We start from the raw sequence: 25,787 nt of genomic DNA on the forward strand, positions 1-25,787 counted from the left end.
AATTCTAACAACAGTTTGTCCTGATTTTGCTAGAACAGCAACTGGTGGTTTGTTGGGAACAGATGCTTCCAATCACTTCCTTCTGGCTGAAGATGGAAGGGAAAATATGTGCTTATGAATGGTTATTCCTAGCCTTGAGCTTTTTGAAGCACCTCAAGTTAGCGGTAAGAACATAAGCAGAACCGTTCAGGATCTGGCCCATCTAGTCCAGAATCCTGTTCTCACAGTTGCAACCAGATGCCTATTATGGGAAACCTGCAAGCAGGACCTGAGCACAAGAGCCCTCTGCCCTCCTGCGGTTTCCAGCAAATGGTAGTCATAAAGCATTGCTGCCTCCGACAATGGAGGCAAGAGCATAAGCCATCCTGGCTAGTAGCCATCAATAGCTCTTTCCTTTCCAGGAACATGTCTAATCCTCTTTTAAAGCCATCCAATATGGTGGCCATCTCTGCCTCCTGTGGGAGGGAGTTCCACAGGTTAACGCTTTGCTGCATAAAGAAGGAATTTCTTTTATCTGCCCTGAATCGTCCAATATTTCACTTCATGGGCCTTATGTTTTAGTGCTACGAGAGAGGGAGGAAAACCTTTCCTCTATTCGCTTTCTCTTGGCCACCTTCACTTTCTTGGTGAAGATTCCGAATATCTTCAACATTTCCATGACAACAGGGAAAACCATCACATTAACTGAAATAGCACTCTTTTTCGGAGATAAAAACCCACGAACCGGACAAGTGCGTTTTTGACTTGTCATTTATATCATACAATCCTCAATCAATCAGAGCCCGGAGTTTTCTGCATTTACAATACGCACAAACATAATTTGCGCCTGTCAACACCCTGATACCTAACACGCAAGCTTCCTTGTCCTCAGAATTCAATTGTCGGCATGGATGCATAGGGGGATAGGACGGCTGGCTACATGAACCCCACCACATGGGAATCCCTTGCAGACGACCGCGGTGCCTGGAGACGGACATCCGGGTCATACATCCACAGCAGTGCCCAGAGGAGGAATGACCGGTGGGAGGAGCGCAGAAGAGAAGAAATACCTGGTGCATCTGCAGCAGCACAACCGGACGCCTTCATTTGCCCCAGCTGCAATGAAACATGTCTCTCCCATATCGGTCTCTACAGCCCTGGCAGGAGCTGCAAAGGCACGCTCCTCTACTGTCCCCCAAGACAGACAAGATGCCAACTCTATGGAGCTGTGTCTTGTGGAGCCTCAGGCTAAGCAGGACTTGCATTGAATGGTCAGGGGTGTGTTCTGTGTTCCGTAATCTTCCCCACTGAAAGCACTACACCTTTCCAGGTTCATCCAGGTTGAAGTTTCTGGCTTTGCTGTGTAGCCAACAACAGCCCATCTTGTTGGCACTGGAGCAGCAAAGGGTTATTAAACTTTTAAAATACTAAAGTGTGGATGTGTGTGTGTTTGGGGGGGAATGAACAGGCAGCTGCAAATCTCCAAAAATCAACTTTAATGCAAGGGGTGCAGGTGGAACATTCAACAGCTCCCTCCGCTTCTGACACCGAGCTGCACTTTTGACCCCCCTCCGAGGTCTTAGCAGGATCTAATCCCAATAAGCAGCTCTGGACAGACTCAGCCAATCATGTTCCATCTACAGGGTTAAGATACTGGCCCATCTTCCTTCAACCTTCTGGCAGAGGGCAGGGTGGGCGAAATCATTTATCCCTCCGACCCAAACACACACAGAGAGGTTGAAGTCATTTTGGGGTTGGGGTTGGGGGGGGGGAGGCTGTAATGCCAACCCCCCAACTATATATCTCCTTCCTTGGCAGGCCTGGAGGGTAACAAAGACCATCACAAGCCTCCCTTCTCTTCAGACACAACATACAACCTTAATATCTTCAAATCCTTTTCCATGCACAAATCCTGGATTTTCTGAGCCAAACAGACCGCAGGGTCTAGCTCATCCCTGGAGACCTCCACGCCCACCGTGGAGCCCACCCCTGCCAGAAAATCAGTGCAATATAGAGAACCTGCCCCCCCCCTTTCCACTCAATGGCAACCCCATCACCTCACTATCAATTTCTTGCCCAGTGCCTGCATGGTGTGGGGGGGTGGAGGTGAAGGGGAAATGCATTCGGTGCAGCGTCAACCCTTTGCCACCGGGATGTGAGCAGCTGGTCCCATTAAATCCCATTATAGCACCACTTTGTAAAGGCACAGGGTGGGTGGGTGGAGGGGGAAGTGATGTCAAAAAAACAACAACCACCTCTTAGGCAAAGCAGGAAGTGATGCGTCACAGTCTGAGATGTCGAAACAGGTGGTGGTGAATGTTCTCAGAAAGTGACTGTGATGGCGTGGGGGGGGGGCAGTGAGGAGGTCACCCTAAGGTTGCCAAGGCTGGGTGGTGTCACCCAAGAAGTGGGGTCTGGCCCCACAAAGATCCAGAGGCCCTGTACCAGGACCAAAACACCACTGGGTGCGAGGACCTTACAGACACCCTCTCGAATGTCGACTGGGAAAACTACCTGCGGGAGTGAAAAGCTCCAAGGTGTGGGCCTCAGCCCAGGTGAGCCCCTCGTCAGACAGGTGCTGGGACTGGCACCACCCCTGGCACCCACCCTTGCGGGCTCTCGTCTAGAGAAGAGGATACTGACAGGAGAGAGAACCCTCCCCAGCACCACACAAGACGACTGCCTCAAAGATAGCAGATGTATTAAAACATTTCTTTAAAAAACGAAATCATCTGTGGGTTTGGGGTGGTGTTTTTTGTTCTCGTGGGGCGGGGGAGTTCAAAGTCGAGTTCCTGAGGGCAGGCGGCCCACCCAACGCTGGGCAGAGTCAAGAGGTGGGGGCCCCTCCCGCTCGACAGGGAGGGGGCATCATTCGTGCCTGCGCTTGGAGGGTGGCACCAGGTGGGAGGGCAGTTCGGCGGGCAGCTCGTGCCCCTCCAGCTTGACCTTGATGAGGTGGTTGGCGAGGGCAAACTCCTCGTCGTCCAGCAGCCCGTCCTTGTCCACGTCCGCCAGCTTCCAGATCTTGCCCAGGACGGTGTTGGGCAGCTTGGATTTGACCATCTCCTTCTTGGCGCTGGCGCCCGTGATCTTGCCGTTGACGGGCGAGAGGGTGTAGAAGATCTCGTCGTACGTGGGCTTGTCCTTGCTCACCACCCACTCCAGGTCATCGATGCCCTCGCCCGCCCCCTCGCCGTAGCCGTGGCCAAAGGGCCCGTTCATGGTGCCCTCGAAGGCCCCGCCCTTCACCACCTGCGTGGGCATCTGAGCCTCTTCCTGCCGCACCATCACCATCAGGCGCGCAATGTCGTTGGCCAGCATGTCGTCCACCGCGTCCAGCAGCTTCAACTTCAGTGGCTGGAACTTGCTGAAGTCCTGCGTAAGCAGCTGCTCCTGGGGGGGACAACAAGGTGGGCATGTGAAGAGCATGAAGTAAAGTCCAGCATTCCGTTCTTGTTGCATATAATTTTTATTACATTTCCTGTTTTACAATTTAAAGTACAGTGGACGCTCGGGTTGCAAACGTCTTCCGTGCGGGAGGCACGTTCGCAACCCACAGCATTTGCAACCCGCAGCACTGTGTCTGTGCATGCACCAAAACCCGGAAGTAACTGGTTCCGGTACTTCCAGGTTTCGCTGTGTACGTAACCTGAAAGCACACAACCTGAAGGGTCTGTAACCCGAGGTATGACTGTACTCATTTTTTACATCCTTAAAATATAAATGACGTCTCTTTCCATGTTTCATTTTACGTATCATAAATCCTTGCGTATTTTACAAAAACTATACCGTTCAGCATTCCATTATTACATCCACCATAACTTATTTATACTGTTGAATTTATCTTAATGTTGCCAGCGTTTTCAGCTGTACGCAGTTATTTCCCATATATTCAATAAACGTTTTCCAGTCATCTCTAAACATATGTTCTTCTTGTTTTCTTATTCTATATGTTAAGTCTGCAAGTTGTGCATATTCTGTCAACTTAAGTTGCCATTCTTCTTTGGTTGGGACCTCGTTTTCCATTTTGGGGCTGACAAAACACAGGCCACAGTAGTGGCATACATAAATAACCTTTTTTTGACACCTGGGAATTTCAGTCTGAATTATCCCCAGAAGAAAGTACTCTGTTTTTTGGGGGGAAAGTACTTTTAAACATTTGTGTTCAATTCATTATGGATCATTTCCCAATACTCTTTTACCCTTTTTACAAGTCCAACACACATGAAAGAACATTCCCTCAACCTCTTTGCATCTCCAGCACTTATCTGATTCAGTCTTAAACATCTTTGGAAGCCTACTCAGAGTTAAATACCATCTGTAAATCATTTTAAAGTAGTTCTCCTTCAAAGAATAACATGCTGCGAACTGCAAATCACTTTTCCAGAGTTTTTCCGCCCAGTATTCTGTTCTCAATAGTGGCCAAACGTCCCTAAGAACCTGGGAGTTCAGAAAGACTGCCTCTGGATCTGGAGGTTCCATTGGGAATGTTAACAAGCAGCCTGGATGCTGCTGGGTCCCCACTAGTCCAGCCTCCTGGTCTCACTGTGGCTGACCTTTATGGGAAACCTGCACAAGAGCAACACTCTCCCCTCCCGTGGTTTCCTGCGAATGGTCTTCAGAAGCATTGCCGCCTCTTGACTGCGGGGGAAGAGGAGCCCACCTGGCAGGATCAGTCCAAAGGGCCTGAGCGCAACAGCACCACTCTCCCCACTTGCCGTCCCCATAGCAACTGGTGCTCAGAGGCAGGAGGTCTGTGGTCCTTAAGCTGGCAGGCAAAAATCACAACTGACATCATAAGGAGAGCCCAGCCGCCAATTTTCAGCATTGTGATATATCACCAGCTAAACATTGCGATGTATCACAATGTCTGAAACAAGGATGGAGCCATGTAGAGGCATTGGCTGGCTACACGGTTTCCCCCGCGTGATTCTTTCCAGGGCCTGCTCTTGTGATTCGCGGGGTGGGGGTGGGGAGAGAGTTAACAGGAGCTGCAGGAATCAAGAGAAGCATCGTTTGGCTTCCCGTACATTGTGATTTTTGCAACACACACAAACATGCGGCAAGACTCCAGGACCTCCTTGCTCTCCAGGCAAGCCCAAGTCCCGCCCGCTCCTGCCCCAAACGCACTACAAAGGTCGACATCCCTCCATACCTGCATTTTCCTGAGGTTGGGGAAATCCCCCGGCGAGATCTGGTGCTCCCTCTCGATCTTCAGGTAGATCTCCCCCAGGTTGCTCACCAGCTCCTTCTTCTTGCTCTCCTTGCCGAAGACATTGGGCATCTCCTTCTTCAAGGAGCTGATGATGTAGGCATGGACCTGCAAGGGGGGTGGAGAGCAGAGACTGAGAACTCAGAAACTGCAGGTGACACAAGCGGCTGCAAAAATAAATAAATGATGGGCGAGACGAGGCCTGCTGTTGGGAGCCTGTCTCCCTCCAGATATTGCTGGACTACAAATCCCATCACCCCTGGCTTTTGGGTGGGGTGTCCTGAGGCTGATGGGAGTAAGAGTCCAGCAATATCTGGAGGGAGACAGGCTCCCCACACCTGGGCTAGAAAATTGGTCTTCAACAGAAGGACAGCCCTGCCCATGCCATTCCAACACCCTTGGAAATGGGTCCCATCCTGCTACAGAGGAGTCCCAGCTCTCAAGAAGTTGAAGACCACTGACCTAAACAAGACATTGGATGAGGGTGAACCAATGGGCCCTCTCTGCCCTTGAATAAATTAAAATAAAATGCTGCCCATCTGACTGGGTGGCTTCTAACAAAATATAAAAACACCTGAGATCATCAAATGTTAAAAAACTTCCCAATACAGGGCTGCCTAAAAGTCAGATAGTTGTTTATTTCCTTGACATCTGACAGGAGGGCGTTCCAAAGGGCAGGCGCCACTACCAAGAAGGCCCTCTGCCTGGTTCCCTTTAACCTCACTTCTCACAGTGAGGGAACCGCCAGTAGGCCCTCGGATCTGGACCTCAGTATCTGGGCTGGACAAAGGAGGTGGTGCCACTCCTTCAGGTATACAGGGCCGAGGCCATTTAGGACTTTAAAGGTCAGCACCGACACTTTGAATTGTGCTAAGAAACATACTGAAAGCTTTCTCCCCTGCAATCTGGGGAGCCACCTGGGATGGGCACCCTTCCTCCATCACTGGGCAGCCAGAACACACCTCCCCGGCCTTGAAGGAAGGGAAAAAACTCCCCCCCCCCTCGGGACGGGCACCCACCTTGGCCAGCCTGGCCCGCTTGATGAGGTCGTTGAGCTTTCTTAAGGCGGCGTTTCGCGGGAGGGACTGGATGTCCTTGAAGAGGTCTTGCTCCTCCGCCTCGAAGAGCTTCCGGTTGTCCGGGATGAGGAGCGGGTGGGACCAGAAGGAGCCAATGTAGACACGCACCACCTCGGGCGTGTTGATGATCTTGCCCAGCGACCACATGAGGGCACCGTAGACCCGCATCAGCTGCTGCGTCTCGATCTGGTCTGCCTTGTTCAGCACCACCCGGATCTTGTCCTCGTGGTTCTTCAGGGCCTTGATCACCTCGGAGAACTCATCCGAGATGTCCAGCTTGTGGGCGTCAAAGAGGAGGATGATGCGGTCGACCCGCTCCGCAAACCACTCCAGGACCGCCGCAAAGTCGTAGCCTGCAGGGGGGGAAGGAAGGCAGCATAGAATCAGAGAGTCGGAAGGGCCCACAACCCCCTGCAATGCAGGAATACGCAGGCCGCCCATATGGGGATAATGCCATATGCGACCTTGGCATTATCAACACCAGCTGAGCTAACTGGTGACGCAAATTTTATTGAAACAACTACCAAGCATAAAGTGTTGTCTTCCAGGACTAATACCTGTCCAGGTGTTTCGAGTCTTGCATGGAGTCATCTGCAGGGCAGCAAAACGGACTTGGAAAATATTTGCAGATGAAGCTCACATCAGTCTAGTGGTTCCCAGTTAGCTAAGTACTGTGGACCCCTGTTTTTCAGAAGCCAAGCGATGGACCTTCTGCTTCTGAACCTTTCGATATCTGTATGGCAGTTTTTGTTATGTCAATGGTGCCATGGGTGGGTTACGCAGACCCCCTGCGATCCAGAGAGCCCCAGTTGGGAATCACTGATCTATAGCATGAAAGGGGAGGGTCTGGAGCTCATGGGCAGAGGACAGCTGTCCTGCATACAGAAGGTCTCCAGTTCAATTCCCACGAGCATCGCCAGGTACAAACACACCCAGCCTAACCCCCTGGAGAGCCGTAGCTGTCAGTCAATGTAGACCCAGCCTCTCCTTCCCTCCAAGGTGTCCAAATTTATTTTAAGCTGGGTTTCCAAAAGCCTCATTTATTTTGTGCTGCCTTTTCCTTAATCTAGGCTGCATTTCAGAGACTTGTTCTTGCACAGACAGCCTTTTTATTTATTTTAACTGGCCTCGGTTTTTTAAACATGTACACGGTGCTTGTACTATTGGATTTTATAAACAGTTTTTGTGAGCTGTATGCTTTCTTGGACAGACTAAACCCCCACCCCCAAAAGCAGCCTGTTCATTCAAAAAGGGCCAGCTGAAAAGCAAAGTGGGTTGCCATCCTGGGTGGATCCCAAGGGAGATCTGCAGCAGTGTACAATTCAGAGAGCTGATCCAAGTGGAGACAAGACAGGCCCACCTTTAACCTCCCATGCTACAAGCTACCATATAAATTCCTGGCTGGAGATATAAAGGCAGCAGCATGGCTTGCTATCTATTGAAAGGTATTAGTAAAGGTAAAGGGACCATTAGGAGTAGTTGTGACCGACTCTGGGGTTGTGGTGCTCATCTCGCTTTATTGGCCGAGGGAGCCGGCATACAGCTTCCGGGTCATGTGGCCAGCATGACGAAGCCGCTTCTGGCGAACCAGAGCAGTGCACAGAAACGCCGTTTACCTTCCCGTCGGAGTGGTACCTATTTATCTACTTGCACTTTGACGTGCTTTCGAACTGCTAGGTTGGCAGGAGCAGGGACCAAGGAACAGGAGCTCACCCCGTCGGGGGATTCGACCCGCCGACCTTCTGATCGGCGAGTCCTAGGCTCTGTGGTTTAACCCACAGCGCCACCCGCCTCCCATTTGAAAAGTATTGGAAGACACTAAATGCAGATCTGTTTTGAGATCTGGATCTCACAACGCTGGGACCATTGGTCTTATGGACCAACAGACAACCTGCATCCAAGAGAGTCATGCAGACTAAAACCACCACCACTTTTCAATCAGCCTGGCTTGGTTTTATTACATATGTAATATTGATGGAACATGGCTTATGGGCTCTGAGGACACATGGAGGTTGGTGGAATGATACTTTTGCTGAAAATTTTAAGGTTAAAAGTTAAATGTAGTTAGACATCTGGTTCTCTCTCTCACTCTCTTGGTGTGTGTGAAAAGAGATTGTTGAATATTGATTGTTGCTTCTAAATGGTGCTTTGAAAGAAAAAAAAAGGACTGAAGACAAGTCTTCTTTGCCTGTGCCCCCAGGCCTATTCTTACCACTACAACACGCCTGCCTGTGCACTGGGACAGCCAGTCCACTTTCCAAGCACAGAGGCGTCAACAGGAAGCACGATGCTGCTCACAGGCACTTCTGCTCAATGGGGTTTCCACCGTTTACATTTCCAAGCAGGGCCCCCAACTTCCCTGGACTTGGACTCAAAACACACAAATTGTGTATAGAGCTGGAAACAAGATGGAGCCCAGTCTCTGCTGCATCCCATAAACTACACATGAGATAGCAAGCATATACAGTTTCTGGAGGGGCAGCTGTGATTAAGTTTGCTGCAGGAAAAACGTGGCAATGTGTGGCATTGCAGGCAGCGTTTGAAATCTGCCAGGCGCATTTTGCACCTGGCTATCGGCCACTTTTCTTGGGAGAAAAGCAATGACCAAACTAGGCAGCATCTTAAAAAGCAGAGACATCACCTTGCCAACAAAGGTCCATATAGTTAAAGCCATGGTTTTCCCAGTAGTGATGTATGGAAGTGAGAGCTGGACCATAAAGAAGGCTGATCGCGGAAGAACTGATGCTTTTGAATTATGGTGCTGGAGGAGACTCTTGAGAGTCCCATGGACTGCAAGAAGATCAAACCTCTCCATTCTGAAGGAAATCAGCCCTGAGTGCTCACTGGAAGGACAGATCCTGAAGCTGAGACTCCAATACTTTGGCCACCTCATGAGAAGAGAAGATTCCCTGGAAAAGACCCTGAAGTTGGGAAAGATGGAGGGCACAAGGAGAAGGGGACGACAGAGGACGAGATGGTTGGACAGTGTTCTCGAAGCTACCAGCATGAGTCTGACCAAACTGCGGGAGGCAGTGGAAGACAGTAGTGCCTGGCGTGCTCTGGTCCATGGGGTCACGAAGAGTCGGACATGACTAAATGACTAAACAACAATAAAATCGGCCACTTGTGACCAAGTGAAGATGCCCAGGTGCCCGGATGCAACTTTCGAGCCATCTGCGCCCTAAATGGCAGCTAGGCGTTCCACTTTGGCGACTATAATCCTGGTTTAAGGAGCCATTTGGCGCCTAGCTTACCGTATTTTTTGCCCTATAGGACACACTTTTCCCCCTCCAAAAATGAAGGGGAAATGTGTGTGCGTCCTATGGGGCAAATGCAGGCTTTCGCTGAAGCCTGGAGAGCAAGAGGGGTCGGTGCACACCGACCCCTCTCGCTCTCCAGGTTTCAGGAAGCTATCCTCCCAGCCTGGCAAGCTCTCGGACCCATTCTGGGGCTGGGGGGGGGGAATAAATTTTCCCCCTTTATTTCTCCCCCCAAAAAAATAAGTGCGTCCTATGGGCCGGTGCGCCCTATAGGGCGAAAAATACAGTATATACCCGATTTTCTAACACTTCCATCTCTACAGTCTTATGACAACCTCACCAACTAACCATTTAAACCAGTATTATCCTAAAGGGAATTGTTTTCAAACTATATAAAACCTTCACAACAATTGGCCAGCCCTCCCCTTATCTCATTAAGACTAAAATAGGAGAAAGATTTTGGAGAAGAGCTAGGGGGACAACTTTTAGCTCTCTGTCTTGCTTGAAGGGGCAAGGCCTGCTCAGCATGCTGGCTCTCATAGAGTATGGGGGATTCACAATGTACACACAATGTTCATGTGCACATGGAACCTTCATTGGAACGGAACCTCTGCATAAGATGCAATCGTACTGCATTCCGAAACACAAATCTCAGCTGGCCAGTGGAGCTGAAGGAACACCCCCATCATAAAAACAACCACCTGTCAATGCTCCTGCTTTACACACGAGGAGGTCTGAGGCTGAGAGAAGGAGCAGTTGAAAGAAGTGGCTTCTGCAAGGCTAATCACAAGAGTAACTTTTTTTTAAAAAAAGGGAAGAGAAATGTTTTGTCAGCACTGAAGCATGAAGTCTCGTTCTACAGCTGAAGAACAGCAAAGCTCAGAAAGGCACAATCTGGCTATTGTGGGCTGGCTGAATTTGCATTTCTCCAACTTCACAGATGGGCTGGTGATGTTGGGCTCCCCGCCTCAAGGGATTCGACAGTCACCAGCCAATCCATAGCATTGCAGTGTTTCTCAAACCTGGGTCCCCAGCTATGGCTGGACTACAACTCCCATCATCCTTAGCTAGGTAGGACCAGTGGTCAGGGATGATGGGAGCTGTAGTCCAACAACAGCTGGGGACCCAAAGTTTGAGACACTGCAAGAAATACAAACTCGGCCAGCCCAGGACACTGGCCAGAGGTTCTCCCAAATAGACATCAGATGAGCCCTGCCAAATCAGGCCAATGGCAGCCCATCAAGCCCAGAATCCTGTTCTCACAGCAGCCAAACCAGATGCCCCAGTGGGAAACTGGCAAGCAGGACTCAAGAGCACAAGACTCCCCCCTCCCCTCCTGTGCTTTCCAGCAACTAGTATCCAGAAGCATTTACTGCCTCTGACCACAGAGGCACAGCATGGTAGTTAGTAGCCACAGATAGCCTTGACAGACCTTTCTAGTGTTCCTATTTTCCAGGGACAGTCCCAGATTTACAGAAGCCATTACAGTTTCTGATTTGATCCAGGAATGTCCCGCTTTTCCTTAGGATGTCTCTATTCCCATCTGAGACATGCTGGAGGTTAGGGAGTTATCCGACCCCTGAGCCACCTGAAGGCAGCCCTGTATAGGGAAGCTTTTTAAATGGTTTATTATGTTTTTATTCATGTTGGAAGTGGCCCAGAGTGGCTGCGACAAACCCAGTCAGATGGGTGAGGTATAAACAGCAACATTAATAAATAATAATAATAATAATTGAATAGGTAAAGGTAAAGCGACCCCTGACCATTAGGTCCAGTCGTGGCCAACTCTGGGGTTGTGGCGCTCATCTCGCTTTATTGGCCGAGGGAGCCGGCATACAGCTTCCGGGTCATGTGGCCAGCATGACTAAGCCGCTTCTGGCAAACCAGAGCAGCACACGGAAACGCCGTTTACCTTCCTACCTGAGCGGTACCTATTTATCTACTTGCACTTTGACGTGCTTTCGAACTGCTAGGTTGGCAGGAGCTGGGACTGAGCAACGGGAGCTCACTCTGTCGCAGGGATTCGAACTGCCGACCTTCTGATTGGAAAGTCCTAGGCTCTGTGGTTTAACCCACAGCGCCACCCGCATCCCTAATAATTGAATAGGACGTCCCTATCAGATAAATGTTGGAGGGTATGCCTTGATAAGCTGGCTCAGCTGTTTGGGGGTGGTCAAGAGGCCTTTTTTGTTGTTGGGTCGGAAGCCATTTTCAACCTACTGAAAAAAAGAGACTAAGACCTGCTTCAGGTCCACCCTTGCAAGTCTGAGCACATCTGAAGAATTCCCCCCTCCCCTTGTTGGCTTGCCTGAACCTGCCTCTAGGTTTTAACCCAAAGCCCAGAATTGTCCCCTTGCTCTGGACTGGCTAGATGCTTGTGGCCCTGCTGTGCTCAGCTTGATCTCCTGCCCTGACAATCTTTTATCTGCTCATCTCATGCCAAAGTCAGCCAATTTACAGACAATGGGTTGAAAACAGGAAGTGGGGGGGGGATGACTTTGGGAGGGAGAGATGAGCAGCTGCATTTGCAGAGCCTGTTCACTCTTGCTAACAGAGCTTCACACAAGGAAGAAGGCTGAACAAGAGAAGCTGAATCTCTCTCCCTGACCGTGCGATGCTCCCAGACATTTATTTTTTTTATCTATACACCGATATTCATTAAAAAAAAATGTACCAGAGCGGTTTACAACAATTACTGCATCTATATAAAGGCCAAACGATAAACCTAACAAAGTTAAAATCAGAAATCAGCTAACGATTATGGAAAGATCCATTCATTCTTAATTGCCTGCATGAGTCTGACAGAACAGAAAAGTTTTCAGCAGGTGTTTAATACAGGAAACCGAAGGCGTCTTGCAGAATCTCTAGTGGCAGAGCATTCCGCAACTCCACATTCCACATGGAGGTGGAATGAAGAGGAACGACACCAGAGCCAATGACAGTAAAGGCTTGTTTACTTGTTGTTCTTGTTGTCAAGTGTGCCTCAACAACTCTGGAACCAGCCACCAACGCTTCTGTGGATGATCTCAGTGACCTCTTTGGTACTCTGGACCTAAGTTGCTCAAGGCTTTGTAAATTAATACAAGGACCTTGAACCTGGCTCAGCAGCAGATGGGCAGCCAGTGCAGATGTTTTAACAAAGGCATCACATGTTGTCAGAAATATTCCTCCATGAGCAGTCTGGCAACCACATTCCATACCGTCTGGAGCTTCCAAGGGCAGGCCCACATAGAGCGTATTGCAGTAGTCCGGCCTTGAGGTTACCAGTGTGTGGATTACAGTGGGTCAGGAACGGTTGTAGCTGGAGAATCAGCCAAAGCTCATAAATCAGTCAGGAAGCTCTCCTAGACGGTGTAGTGAGAGCCCCAGAATAGGGTGGAGAAGATCTCTGGTCCTCCAGATACTGTTGCCCCAGCCAACATGGCCAGGGATGATGGGAGCTGTAGTCCAATTTCACCCAGACGGTTCTGGATGAACCTGCCTGGGTGCCAAGATCCTTGGGTGAGCCCCTTCTCAGTCCCATCAACACAAGAAGTAGGCCTGGTGGTGGTGATGGTGGTCTGGCGGAGCCTTTTCTGTAGCTGCTCCCAGACTGAGGGATTCCCTCCCAAGGGAGGCTGGACTGGCTAATAGTTTCCTGTTCAGACGGGCCTTGTAGAATTAAGGTGCAGATGAGGCAAGACACTGGGCATTCTGTACTTTAATCACTGGTTCTAACTGTGTTATGATGTCTTAACTATTGTTTTTAGTTAAAGAAAGTTATTTCTGAGCGGACATGTACATAATTGCACTGTAAGTTAACCCTATTCCTGTGTGGGATTTGCTTCAATGGTTTATAATTCTGAATTTTAATTTGTTGTAACCCATCCTGGGGCCTGGGGGTAATAAAGTTAATAACAGTGACGTGAATTCTTAATGAGTGCCTGCTCTTCCGCTCATACATAGCAGACATGGCTAAGCCTCTTTGCGAAGTTTTCAAATTTTACATTAGTGCATAGCTGTCAACTTTTCCCTTTTCTTGCAAGGAATCCTATTCACAATAAGGGAATTACCCTTTAAAAAAAGGAGAACATTGACAGCTATGCATTAGTGACCGGAAGGGGGGTGGAATTTTTTAACGTCCACTCAAAATTATTTTGGAGTAGAGCTTGCAGAAAATGACTTCTAGGAAGTACCTCATCTCAGACAAACCCACCACAGGAAAGAGGCATGCTGGTTGCTTTGAATTTACGCAGTTTGCCTTTTCCAAGGACTAGAGAACAAGACAAACAGAAAGAGTACAGCGACTGATGGGGTCGGGGGGACAGACAGCAGTTCTTTGGGACCCTAGAGATTCTATAGCCTGGTGTCCAAACAACTCACACGTCAGTCACAACCCCAATGTTGCTCACTGGCTAAAAAATCCTGAAAGGTCAGAGCAGCAAGGCTGCCTCATCTCACAGAAGTCACCTAGAAGGGTACTTGCACATTTTACTTCCTAACCCTAAGACATACCGTATTTTTTGCTCTATAAGACTCACTTTTTCCCTCCTAAAAAGTAAGGGGAAATGTGTGTGCGTCTTATGGAGCAAATGCAGGCTGCGCAGCTATCCCAGAAGCCAGAACAGCAAGAGGGATTGCTGCTTTCACTGCACAGCGATCCCTCTTGCTGTTCTGGCTTCTGAGATTCAGATTTTTTTCTTCTTGTTTTCCTCCTCCAAAAACTAGGTGCGTCTTGTGGTCTGGTGCGTCTTATGGAGCAGAAAATATGGCACTTAAAGGAAAGTGTAAGAACATAAGGCGACACTGCTGGATCAGGCTGGTGGCCCATCTAGTCTATCATTCTGTCCTCGTGGGGGCCAGCTTGTGGGAAATCTGCAAGCAGGACCCTGGCACAAGGCCCTCTCCCCTCTTGTGGTTTCCAGAAACTGGAATTCAGAATCATTGCTGCTCCAAGTGTACCTAAGAGTCTGGGGTCACTGCTGGCAGCTCTCCCGCTGTTCCAGGGACGGGTAGGGTTCCCAGCCTTCTGCAAGCAGAACAGGTGCCCTGCCACTCAGCTATGGGTCTTGCTTGAGGCCCCAACTCAGGGCAGACGGGATGACGACAGCCACTGCCTCCATACACATCCAGAACTCAGAATAATGGAGGCCCTGGTGCAGCAGAGACGACAATTCACAGAAAGGCATCTGCATTCCTTTCCAGTTCAGCTGCTCCGGATCAGAGTCCCATAGCTGCCAGCAGAGGCTTTTAACTCATGGTGATCAGGGTAGTGAAAAGGGAGAAATACCACCACCACTTGGAAGTGGGGGGCTGAAACTCGCAGGAATTTTAGGAGAACCGGCTGGATTTCAGGCTGATGGCCCATCTAAGCCCAGCAGCGCTGCCTCCAACTGCGAAAGCCGAGCGGAGCCATTGCAGCTAGTAACCACAGAGGGCCCTCTGGCCCATGAATTTGTCTATCCTCCTTTTTAAAGCCACCTAGGCTGGCAAGCCATCACTGTGGGAGGGAGTTCCACAGGTTAACTCTGCACTACGCAAAGAAGTGCTATCACCTTTCCTGAATCTTCCAGGACTGGGTGCCCACGACTTCTCGTGTTACAAGAGAGGGAGGAAAAAGCCTTTTCTCTGTCCACTCTTCGAAGGGCTTACTTTGAGCGGCAGCAGTGAGAATTAGACATCAGGCACCAGCTGGGTGGTTTCTGCATGAAGTGAGACTTGGGTATTTCTTCCTTTTTTTTCAGTGAAATAAAAAATTTAAGGTCTTTTATATAAATGATAAAGGTTCATAAATGTACCAATCTAGCACGTACATAGATATGGGGACCACATGTCTGGAGCAGCACAGGAAGACCGCCCTGAAACCATTTTGACTCCCAAACTGACCAAATGTTTGCTCTGCAAGGAGGGAGGGGGTGAGAGAACCTTCCCATTGTCTCAGGAATTAGGAAATCACCATCTCAAAGGAATGGCCAGACTACCAGGAAAGTCAATCAGATAAGGTATTATCAGATAACCTGGCAGACAGGAAAAACAACAACATTCAAATTTCTGTTGTAGACCACCTTTTCTGTGATGTAGGTAGGATGTTTGTGGGGGTTGGTCTTGGGTTACACCCCTTCTGTGATGTATGGAGGGGTGGTCTTAAGCTCCAGGGCAGGGAATTTAAAGTGTCTATATAAGGGCAGGCACACCTGGGTTCTGGGTCCTCCTCCTTTCCTGCGTGAGAGGGGAGCACCCTGTTGCAACAGTTCAATAAAGATCAGGCTTACTAGCTGCTTTGCTTCTCAATATTCTCTGCCTGGCTCTGTTATTTTCTCTGACCGATGGAGAACCTACAAAGGACTCTATAAGGGCTCTTGTGTCCCCCATAAGGGAATAAGGGCAGATTTTTGTTTATTACATCAGATATTCGGTGGAAGGAACACACTCATTGTAACTGAGGAGGGAAGTTGTGGCTCACCAGCTGTAGAGGAACTTTCCCAAGGGCAGCTTCCAGGCGAGGTTACTTGGCTGCCAGGCAGGAGGTCACCAAGGGCCAAGGCTTTCCCACAGGCCAGGGCTGGGTGCCCTCAGTGCAGAGAGGGATGTCGCCTCCCTCTCCCCCTCCCCATGCCCACCTCTATCCCTGCCCCAGAGGGGCACATATCATACCAAACTAGGCTTTCACAAACCCTTCTGCTCACATTCCTACCACAACAAGCCACCCTGCAGCTCAGGTTCCCTGGCTTGTACACTGCAGGCAATGAGGGTGTGTGCACTTCATGCATGCTCAGAGGCACTCTCCTCGTGCTCCAAAAGCCAGGCTATGAACTTGCATCAGCCACCGCCCGAGGTTTATGAAGGAAGGCAACTGCAGATGGAGCCGTTGGAAGGTTTAGGACGGATAAAAGGAAAGTCCTTCTCCATGCAGTGCAGAGTTAACCTATGGAACTCACTCCCACAGGAGCCGCTGACGGGCACCAGCTTGGATAGTTTCAGAAGAGGACTGGACAAGTTCATGGAGGAGAGGGACTATCCTCGGCTACTAGCCATTACAGCTGTGCTCTGCCCCTCTCCCCCCAACCCCACACCAAGACACCACTGCTTCTGAATACCGCAGGAGGGGAGAGCTGAACTTGCACTCAGAACTTCCACTCAGATCCTACTTGCCAGTTTCCCAAAACAGGCATCTGGCTGGCCACTGTGTGAACGGGTTACTGGACCAGGTGGGCCACTGGCTTGACTCAGATGATGTTCCTTGTAAAGGTAAAGGGACCCCTGACCATTAGGTCCAGTCGTGACCGACTCTGGGGTTGCGGTGCTCATCTTGCTTTATTGGCCAAGGGAGCCGGCGTACAGCTTCCGGGTCATATGGCCAGCATGACTAAGCCGCTTCTGGCGAACCAGAGCAGTGTACGGAAACGCTGTTTACCTTCCTGCCTGATCGGTACCTATTTAACTACTTGCACTTTGACATGCTTTTGAACTGCTAGGTGGGCAGGAGCAGGGACTGAGCAACAGGAGCTCACCCCGTCGCGGGGATTCAAACCTCCGACCTTCTGATCTGCAAGTCCTAGGCTCTGTGGTTTAACCCACAGCGCCACCCGCGTCCCATGTTCCTTGTACTGGCATTCAAAAGCTCAGCTGCGAGAGAGAAATGGTGGCCATGCCAGCCCCAGCCCAGGAGCAGAATTCAGGGCGGCCAAAGGAGGCTGGCGAGAGATGGGAAGCAGACACCGCAGGCTTATCGCTCTCAGATGCTGCAAGGGGAAGAGGGAGACCAGAAGGTGCCAAATCTCCCTCACAGCAGAATCGCCTTTGTTTGCAAAAAAAGAAGAAGAAAAAAGAAACCCCTGTGATTTCCAATTCATCAGAAAAGGGGGAACTTTCCCCATGCTGATGTGCACATCTTGCTTCCTAGAATGGAAGTGTCATTTGGGGAAGTTAAGCTATTCCAGGCCGAGAGAAAGCACCAGTGGCCAGGGAGGGAGGCAAACGGAGCGGACGGGAAGAACACCTTGCTTTGCGCACAAAGGATCCCCAGTTGAACTCACGTGGGGAAAGGCCTGGCGCTGAAATCCCAGAGAACCAGAACAGTCAGTCTCTCCCGATAGCACTGGGTCAGGTGAGTCAGTGGCCTGACTCAGGGCAAAAGGGCTTCCTTTTTCCAGATCTCTCTTTGGAACGTTTGAGGAGAAGAAGGAAGGAAGGAAGGTTTTGTAAGGGGATACCTCAAATGGTTTCCCCCCTCTGAATACACAACACACTCTGAATCACCATCCCAGAAAAGCTTTTCCACCTTTCGGATTCCCTGAAACATTTCCAGGTAAACCTCTCGCAGGCTAAACTTCCTGGCCTGGACGAGGTGTGGAAAAAGTGAGGCCCTCCCAGCCCTCGTGAAAAACAATAGGAGTAAGAATTCCAACTTCCTGTGAGTCACTGCAAAAAGCGTTGACATCACCGGACAGCCACACCCACCGTTTTGCAAAAGGCTCCCTGCCAACAGAGGAGACCAGAGATGCAGCAATGAGGAAAAGCAAAAGGGGGGGGGGCCTGGGAGGCAATAGCCGGACACCCTGTGCTCCATTCCTTCCCGTGTTCCAGGCAGGAAGGTGGAAGCAGGGCGAGTGATTGGGGCAGGGGGCGGAAGAGAAGTTCCACCACAGCCCCACTGTGACACTTTGCAAAGCAAACAGCCAGGAATGCGGGGCTTTCCGAGTTTACTGGTATCTTATTTTAAGAATCTGCAAAGCACTGCATATTAAAAATTACCTTGGCGGTGAACACAGGGCCATATATGAAAATAAATAAGATTAATAATGGAATTGTAGAGCTGGAAGGTGTGACGAAGCAGGCGCGCTCCAGAGAGCCTCTCCCAGCCTCTCGGATGCCCAACTGTGACACAGCAGCCTGGCATCGATGCCACCCACCCTTTCACTCCTGAAACCCCAGAGGGGAGGGAAGCTGGGATACACTAAAGCAATTACTTATTTAAAAGGTTCTGAGCCTATGACCCAGGACTCCTAAGTCCAAACTGCACCTTTGTGGTTTGCTCAGTGTAGTGGAAGTCCAGACACTCTCCCAGACCCGCAGAAGAGCGAGCTGGTCTGCTTACAATGCCAATCCCAAACTCCCAGTAGCTTGAAGGCTGGTGTCTGGGCACATGGGGATTCAGAAACCTGGAGGTTGCCAACCACACAGAGTTCAGCAGTCAAATTAAGAAACTTAAATAGGAAACAAAGGTAGCGGGAAAGCAGGCAGAACCTTGGAACAGGATGCAAAACAAAGCAGAGCACCAAGGCTCTAAGTTGAACTAATCCTATACACTCGTTCACGTTTACTCCCAAAGCATCATCAAAGGCTGGTCAGCTTCACAGATGATCCTGTTGTGGAAATCCAGTGCTGGAAAGGGAACTGGATCCCCACCCCCCCGACACTGGGAGGGAAATAAGGTGCAATAATTTTTTTTGGGGGGGAGGTGTATTTTGCTCCAGCAGGTATAATAGTGACAGAGGTTGACAAAATCAATCCTGTCACCCTGGCTTCTGAAATGAAACTAGCATTTCCTGCACACTTCTATCCAACTGAGCTAGCCAGACTGCTTTTTCTGCAGCTTTCTGCCTGCGTACCTGAAGGGCTGTAAGATACTTCATCTTAAGGCTGCTGCTAAGCACAAAAGCTTACGTTCAGCAAAACATACAACAGTTCCTCTTCCTGCCGGCGGCTCACCATCTATTAGACAAGCTATAAAAGGAAAAACAAATGAGGAGGGCAGAGGAGAGGAGAGCGAACACTGAAGCATCTCTAAGCTCACCGGCCAATGCCTAGGGCCACATTGGCCTTCCTCTTGCCGCAGCGTTCTTTCTGCGAGGCAGGGGCTGCGGCCTCCCATAGGGGACTTGGTCACCTTGCCGGTGGCAGAGATCAGGACGCAAGATACCCTGAAGCACAACAGCCCATCCACTGCCATATCCTTGTCTCCCCCCATGCCTGTGGAACGTGAGGGAGGGGATCAACACACACTTGTTTTGCCCTCCGGCGCTCAGCAGAACGGCTCCTGAGCACCCTCTGGGAGGCCCCTGCCAGACCAGCACCAGAAGGGAATCCAGCTCCCAGCAGAGCTCAGACTGGCTTGGCCACATATCTCTGTGAGAGAGGGCAAAGGGCACAGAAGGCACGCATAGAGGTCTGCCTCCGCAAGGGCAGGAGTTGGCTGAGACTGCTTGATTCTGAGCAAACTAAGCCTCCCAAGAGTTAGACCATTATACAATTTTTCTTTTTGCAGGCAACAACAAGAAGTGAAGAAAACACACCCACACACCCCAAAAAAGTTGGGAAGCCACTGAAAAGATACTCATACAGTACAGGTCAGGACAGTAAATACAACCAATTTAAATAGATATTAAATCAGGGAGTCCATTATTTCTTTTCTACGTTCAGGTCATGTAAGTTGTCAGTTGATGCGTAAGACACAAAGTTCCACAAACTTTATAGAAGCATTTTATAGGTTCTTCATGAGCACATGAAGTTTGCGAGCTAGTTTCTTGGTGACTGCGAGATTCCATATATTAAAGCATAGTTTTTAAAAAATAAAATGTGTATGAGCGCTCACTTGCTAAACCAAAGCTCATTGACCACCACATCCTGGTTTCTTGCTTGTGGGGTCAAGTGGAGCCTTATCGCTCATCTGCAGCACTTCCTGATAGCAGGGCAAGGAGAAAAGTCAAATTTCCAGGCCTGCAATAAGACATATGTTTCACTTCTGTCCCACTCGGGCACCAGGACAGCAAAGGGCCCCTCCATCTCCCTATAACCTCTCCTCTGGGGCAAGGCCTGGTTCCCTTCTCTTTCCCCAACCCCAAAGGAAGCAGAGGTGCTAGCCCCCACCCCACCTGGAAAGGAGACCGTAGCATAGCCAGGAGATGATGGAAGCCGAACTGGGGGTGTCTCAAGACGTAGGACAGGCAGAGGGAAGATGGGCCCCCGAGACAGGAGCCTGGGAAGAAGGCAGCTATTTTTAGCCGCCGTCCATCTGCTTGGCAGGAGCAGAGTTTCGCTATCAGCGCAGCACGAGACGCCGTCTCCGCTTGCCCCGGGCCCAAGGAGAGGGGGGCAGCGACACTCCCCAGGCATCAGGAATGCTGCTCCTTCCTGGCGAGGCATGTACACCACCTAGAACACCCTTCTCATGCCAGCCACATATTTTCAAGCTACGCCTGGAAACTTCAGCGAGGGGAATTGGAGGGGGGAGTTTCCTCCAAGGAGGCCTGAACTTGGCCAGGAGACACAGGCTATAGGCCAAAAGCAGGGGGGGGGGTGGAGGAAGAGAGAGGCTCTTCTCTGCCCCTCCCAAGGACGGAACATTTCACTTAAGAAGCCACAACACGCTGGGCATACATTCAACCTCCCAGATTATACACCCCATCGAAGCAACACTCCTAATTTTAAACCCACCGCCCCCAACGAAGGGTTAGAAACCCCGTCTCCCCCAACTGGGGAGGTGGTCGGGCAGCCCCTCCTTTTAGAAAAAACCCTCCTCTGTTCCTGAACATTTGTTTTATTGGGACAGCCCCAGATCTTCCTTTCCGGGCAAGGAGCTTGGTTGGGAAAGGAGGCGACATAGCTCCAGGCATCGAGAGCCACATCAAATTGAGCTTTCTGACCCAGATTCTGTTACCATTATAAAACTCTAGAAGACAATCCTACTTTTTAAAGGCAGGATTAAAACATCCCGCTCACTCAAGGAGGCTGCAGCAAATTAGAAGCCAAGGGCCTGGCAGAAAAGAAATGCTTTTGCCTGAAGCTATGTAAGGTTGGGGACACGGGTGGCACTGTGGGTTAAACCCCAGAGCCTAGGACTTGCTGGTCAGAAGGTCGGCGGTTCAAACCCCCCACAACGGGGTGAGCTCCCATTGCTCGGTCCCAGCTCCTGCCAACCTAGCAGTTTGAAAGCACGTCAAAGTGCAAGTAGATAAATAGGTACCGCTCAGGCAGGAAGGTAAACGGCGTTTCCGTGTGCTGCTCTGGTTCGCCAGAAGCAGCTTAGTCATGCTGGCCACATGAAGCTGTACGCCAGCTCCCTCGGCTAAGAAAGCGAGATGAGCACCGCAACCCCAGAGTCGGCCACGTCTGGACCTAATGGTCAGGGGTCCCTTTACTTTCATGTAAGGTTGGTGCCAGGCAAGCTTCCCCCAGGAGAGCATTCTACAAGCAGGGAGCCATCACTGGGAAGGCCCTGTTCTCATGTTGATGCCCTCCGGACCTCCCATGTTACACTGATGGAGGAGCTTCACTGGGAGCGTAGCTGCTTTCAATACTTTTGAGGAGGACATCCCTCTGGACAGGGCTGGGAATTGGGAAACTGTGCCCCTGTAGGTCATGCTCCTCCTATTCAGCAAATTGGTTCTAGCATTTGCACCATGGTGTCCCACAGCAGCCACCCAGGAAGACCTACATGAAGCCACTGAGTGAGTTTGCCCAAGGATCTGGAATAAAGTGCCCTCGGTATGCCAGCAATGCTCAGCTCTCTTCCGTCCAGGTCTTGGGACTTGCTGAACAAGCACCTGTAGCAAGTTGGACAGGTGCTAATATTCTGAAGCTCACTTCGGTAAGATGGTGGGGCTGTAGCTATGAGGTCTGTCTGACCACACTCATAGAAACATAAGAGCCCTGCAAAACCCCCAGCAAAGAAACATAAAGTTCTTGCACACCCGGCCCCCAAGGACTCAGCTATACAGCTGCAAATATAATGTTCGAAGTTCGTTTTAAGTGCATTACCAAATGTGACCTTAGGTGGCGATGGTGAGCTAATGGGAAATTCAGTACATATTTTAAAACTTATTTTTTAAAAGCATTTTCACAGTGCGTGTTTTTTTAAATATATGTCTAGATTCAGCCCAAGTGTTACCTCTGCTTATACGCTGCTTCTCTCCAGACAGGATTCCAGGGGTGTCAATTATGCTGATGCTGTCCAGGACTGGGTTGGGCAGCTGGGCACACATGAACCTACGAGGAGGGAGGAGAGGATCGTTAAGCCATTTGTCTCAGCCAAAAAAGCAAGCATAGGGAGGCAGACGTGGCCTGTCCCCCTCGCCACACTTTTTGGGCAACAGAGCTAACTGATTCATAGAGTTGAGCCACGTTTCAAAGTGGGGCCTCCCACCCTCCAGCACCCACCTTCGTGTGGCACCACCCACAAAGAGAAGGGAAGGGTGCCACGAGAATGAGTGGAAGATAACTTGGGAAACAATTCACCCCCTTTACTTGCCGGGCTCCCTTGAACTTGTTTGCAGATTCGGATCAAGACCACCACAACAGGAAACTGATCTTGAACCTTTTGACAGTGGCCCAGGGCATAATCACTAAGTTTTGGAAGCCCTTTAACCTCAATAATCTAGACAATTATTGGTATTTCAAGACTTGGCAAATCGTCCTTCTTGGGGTGGGGGGACTCACATGAGCTAAAATTGTCCTGAGGCCAAAGTGCTTGAGATTCCTTCTTTGCCATTTTTTCTCATTTGTTTCATCCACAAACACAGTGGCTCAGGAAAGTCAGGTCCCACAGGTCTAGGTGTCTGGATTTAATACAGCCCAAAGTTACGTTTTAATCTTTTAAGTATGAACTTGCCACTGTTTTGATTTAGACCATCAAACCCTTTGAAATCACGAACCACACACCTTTCCCCTCTGGTTAGGTTTTATTTCTGATTCAATAAATTGTGTGGCTGCATCTTGTGTATTTCCTTACTGGCAACTGAGACAACTTTTCATTTTATTTCATTGATTTTTTGCAAACATAACAAAGAGATTATAATCTTAAAGTGTCAAAGCCTGGAAGGACAAAAGCCCAAAGATACAAAACAGCTCCAAGGTGATAATAAAGCATTAACTCATACAAATATTCCCTTTACAAATAATAAAGATTCACTAGAAATAAAACTGTTCCCCCATGAGTTTCATTCATTAATGAGAATAAAGGTTCTATGTAGTCTTAAATGAGCCAGACACTTGCAAATACTGATTTTTAAAAATACATAGAAGGAGAGGATGCCACTGTTCCACTGAGAGTTGATCCACTTGGACTCGTAACTTTCAGCAGGGATGTTGGGGTTTCAACGAAGGATGCAGGCGACTGCCTTAGGCCTAGCCTGAGACCATCTACCGGGACCATCGACAGCAGCTCTCAGGAAGAGAGTCTTCTCCGCTCTTCTTACCAATGACCAGAGAGATGCTTGTGGGATTTGAACCTGGGACCTTCCTGCATGCAGAGCAGGCACCCTCCCAGCGAGCAGCGAAGGCCCTTCCGCAAGCTTCCCGGACCCTGTGTGAGACACGGGTTTTGCACCCCAGAATTGTGTTGAGGTTGTCAAGAGCTAGACGTTCTGCTTTTCAAAAACGCTTCCTCTCGATTTCACAAGGAGGAAGGCATGACCACGGGACACAACAGGAAGATTTGGGCAGGGTAGGAGTTGCGGCAATCGACGGGGCTCAGATGGACAAGTACCTTTTGCCCAGGGATGGGGAACTCAAAGATGACCTAAAAGATACTGTGCAACTGCAAACCATCTTCCTAGACATGTTGTTCATGATGGCTGCTGCGGCTGATGGGTGCTAGGAAATCTAACAACATCAGGGGAAGGCGGTCAGGTTCCCCCTTGAGCTAGAGACCAGGCCTGTGGGCTGGTCATAAAGTCCAGAACATCGCCACACCACACCCCCCCCTACAATTTGGTCTCCAGGGTATCTTGCTCCAGCAGCTGACTGTAGGGTATTTATTTCGCCTGGAGACCAAACCCAACGCAGCACCTTTAGACCTGGAAAGAATGTCCCATCTGCACTCCACATTTAAAGTGGTATCAGACCACCTTAAACAACCATGGCTTCTTCCCCCAAAGAATTCTGGGAGCTATCATTTGTTACGGGTGTGAAGGGTTCCTAGGGGAACCCAATTCTCCCCAAAGAGCTATAATTCGCAGAGTTCCCATAGAAAGAGGGAAACCACTCTAGCAATTGCAGCTCCCAATTCTTGGGACCCTGAACAAACTGCAGCTCTCGGGATACTTTAAGGGAAGCTGTTTCTGTTTAAAGTGACATGATACTGCTTTAAAAGTACAGTGCGAATTAGGCCAGAGTCTCAGCCGGCTATCCCAGCTCCTGATACACAACAGCTCTCCTCCCATCAAGGCCATCTTTGACATGGACAGAGACTAAGGGAGCAACGCATCAAGGCACTGAGGCCTGTGCTGTGCTCAGAAGAGGAAGGTCAAAAATTAGGCTCATGGGTTTGAGACCCATGTTGGGCGAAAAATCCCTGCACTGCAGAGGGTTGGGCCAGATGACTGACACGGCCTCTTCCAGCACACCCCAGTACTTATCCCGAACTTTCAGTCGCTGCTGACTTTGCCACCAGAACATTCTCTGTCCTCTCTGTCTCAAAGCACCTCTCAGAGGCCATAGCTCATGCATGCAGAAGGCCCCGGGTTCAGTCCTCCCAAAGGCATCTGCAGGGAGGGCTGGGAGAGGCTCCCTGAAACCCTGGCATTGCTGCCAGTCAGTGTGGGCAGCACCAAGATAGATGGACTCGGAGGAAAGCAGCTTCCCATGTCCCATGCCAAGAGAGATGGGGCCGCTTCCCCTCTCCTGAAATGCTCAAGACATCCTCCCATGACCTCGCCTGATCCATCCTCCGCCCTTGCGGGAATAATAATAATAATTTTTTATTTAAACCCCTCCCTCCCCGGTCAGAACCAGGCTCAGGGCGGCTAACACCAGTAAAATTACAACAAAAACATAATGGGGGGGGGGGAACAATTTAAAATGCAGCCTCATTTTAATAATAGCCCATAGATCAAAACCATAAGGGGAGGGAAACATAAGGGTCAGACTGAGTCCAAACCAAAGGCCAGGCGGAACAGCTCTGTCTTGCGGGCCCTGCGGAAAGATGTCAAGTCCCGCACGGAATGCTTTCCTGCACAGCCCAGCATGGGAGCAAGAGGCACCCTCTGCCTCCTTGGTGCTCAGCACTGCAACTAGAAGAGATGAGCTTTGGAATATTGCAGACAGATTTGCAGGGCTGCTGCTGCTGCTGCTGCTGCTGCTGCTGCTGCTGCTGCTTTGGAATTTGCTCCCGCCTTCTCCCCGCAAGCAGCAGTGAAGGCAACAAAGACCAAAGGCCACCTCTTCCTCCCTGCACCAATTCCTCCTTGCGCAGCCCCTGCTTAACCCACAAAAGGCTGTGCACAAATCCAACTCCTGAACGCGCGGCCTGCGCTCCACCTGTACAGAGGTCCTAAGCCA

At 50.0% G+C, this 25,787-nt stretch overlaps 1 protein-coding gene across 2 annotated transcripts in view; it reads right to left on the minus strand.

Annotated features, from left to right (window-relative positions):
* Positions 1-1,455: 1,455 nt before the first annotated feature.
* EHD1 (EH domain containing 1) overlaps positions 1,456-25,787 on the minus strand; it is a 33,201-nt gene continuing 8,869 nt past the window's right edge. For both annotated transcript variants that reach the window (XM_081893033.1, XM_081893032.1), the window contains exons 3-6: positions 22,399-22,496; positions 6,211-6,623; positions 5,135-5,299; positions 1,456-3,372 (exon numbers count right to left, since the gene is read on the minus strand). In XM_081893033.1, coding sequence (XP_081749159.1) covers positions 2,848-3,372; positions 5,135-5,299; positions 6,211-6,623; positions 22,399-22,496 — 1,201 coding nt within the window. In that variant the 3' untranslated portion in view covers positions 1,456-2,847. The remainder of the gene's footprint in view (positions 3,373-5,134; positions 5,300-6,210; positions 6,624-22,398; positions 22,497-25,787) is intronic.

The sequence above is a fragment of the Podarcis melisellensis genome (genome assembly GCF_964234715.1).
Source record: "Podarcis melisellensis genome assembly, chromosome: 16".
Lineage (NCBI taxonomy): Eukaryota > Metazoa > Chordata > Lepidosauria > Squamata > Lacertidae > Podarcis > Podarcis melisellensis.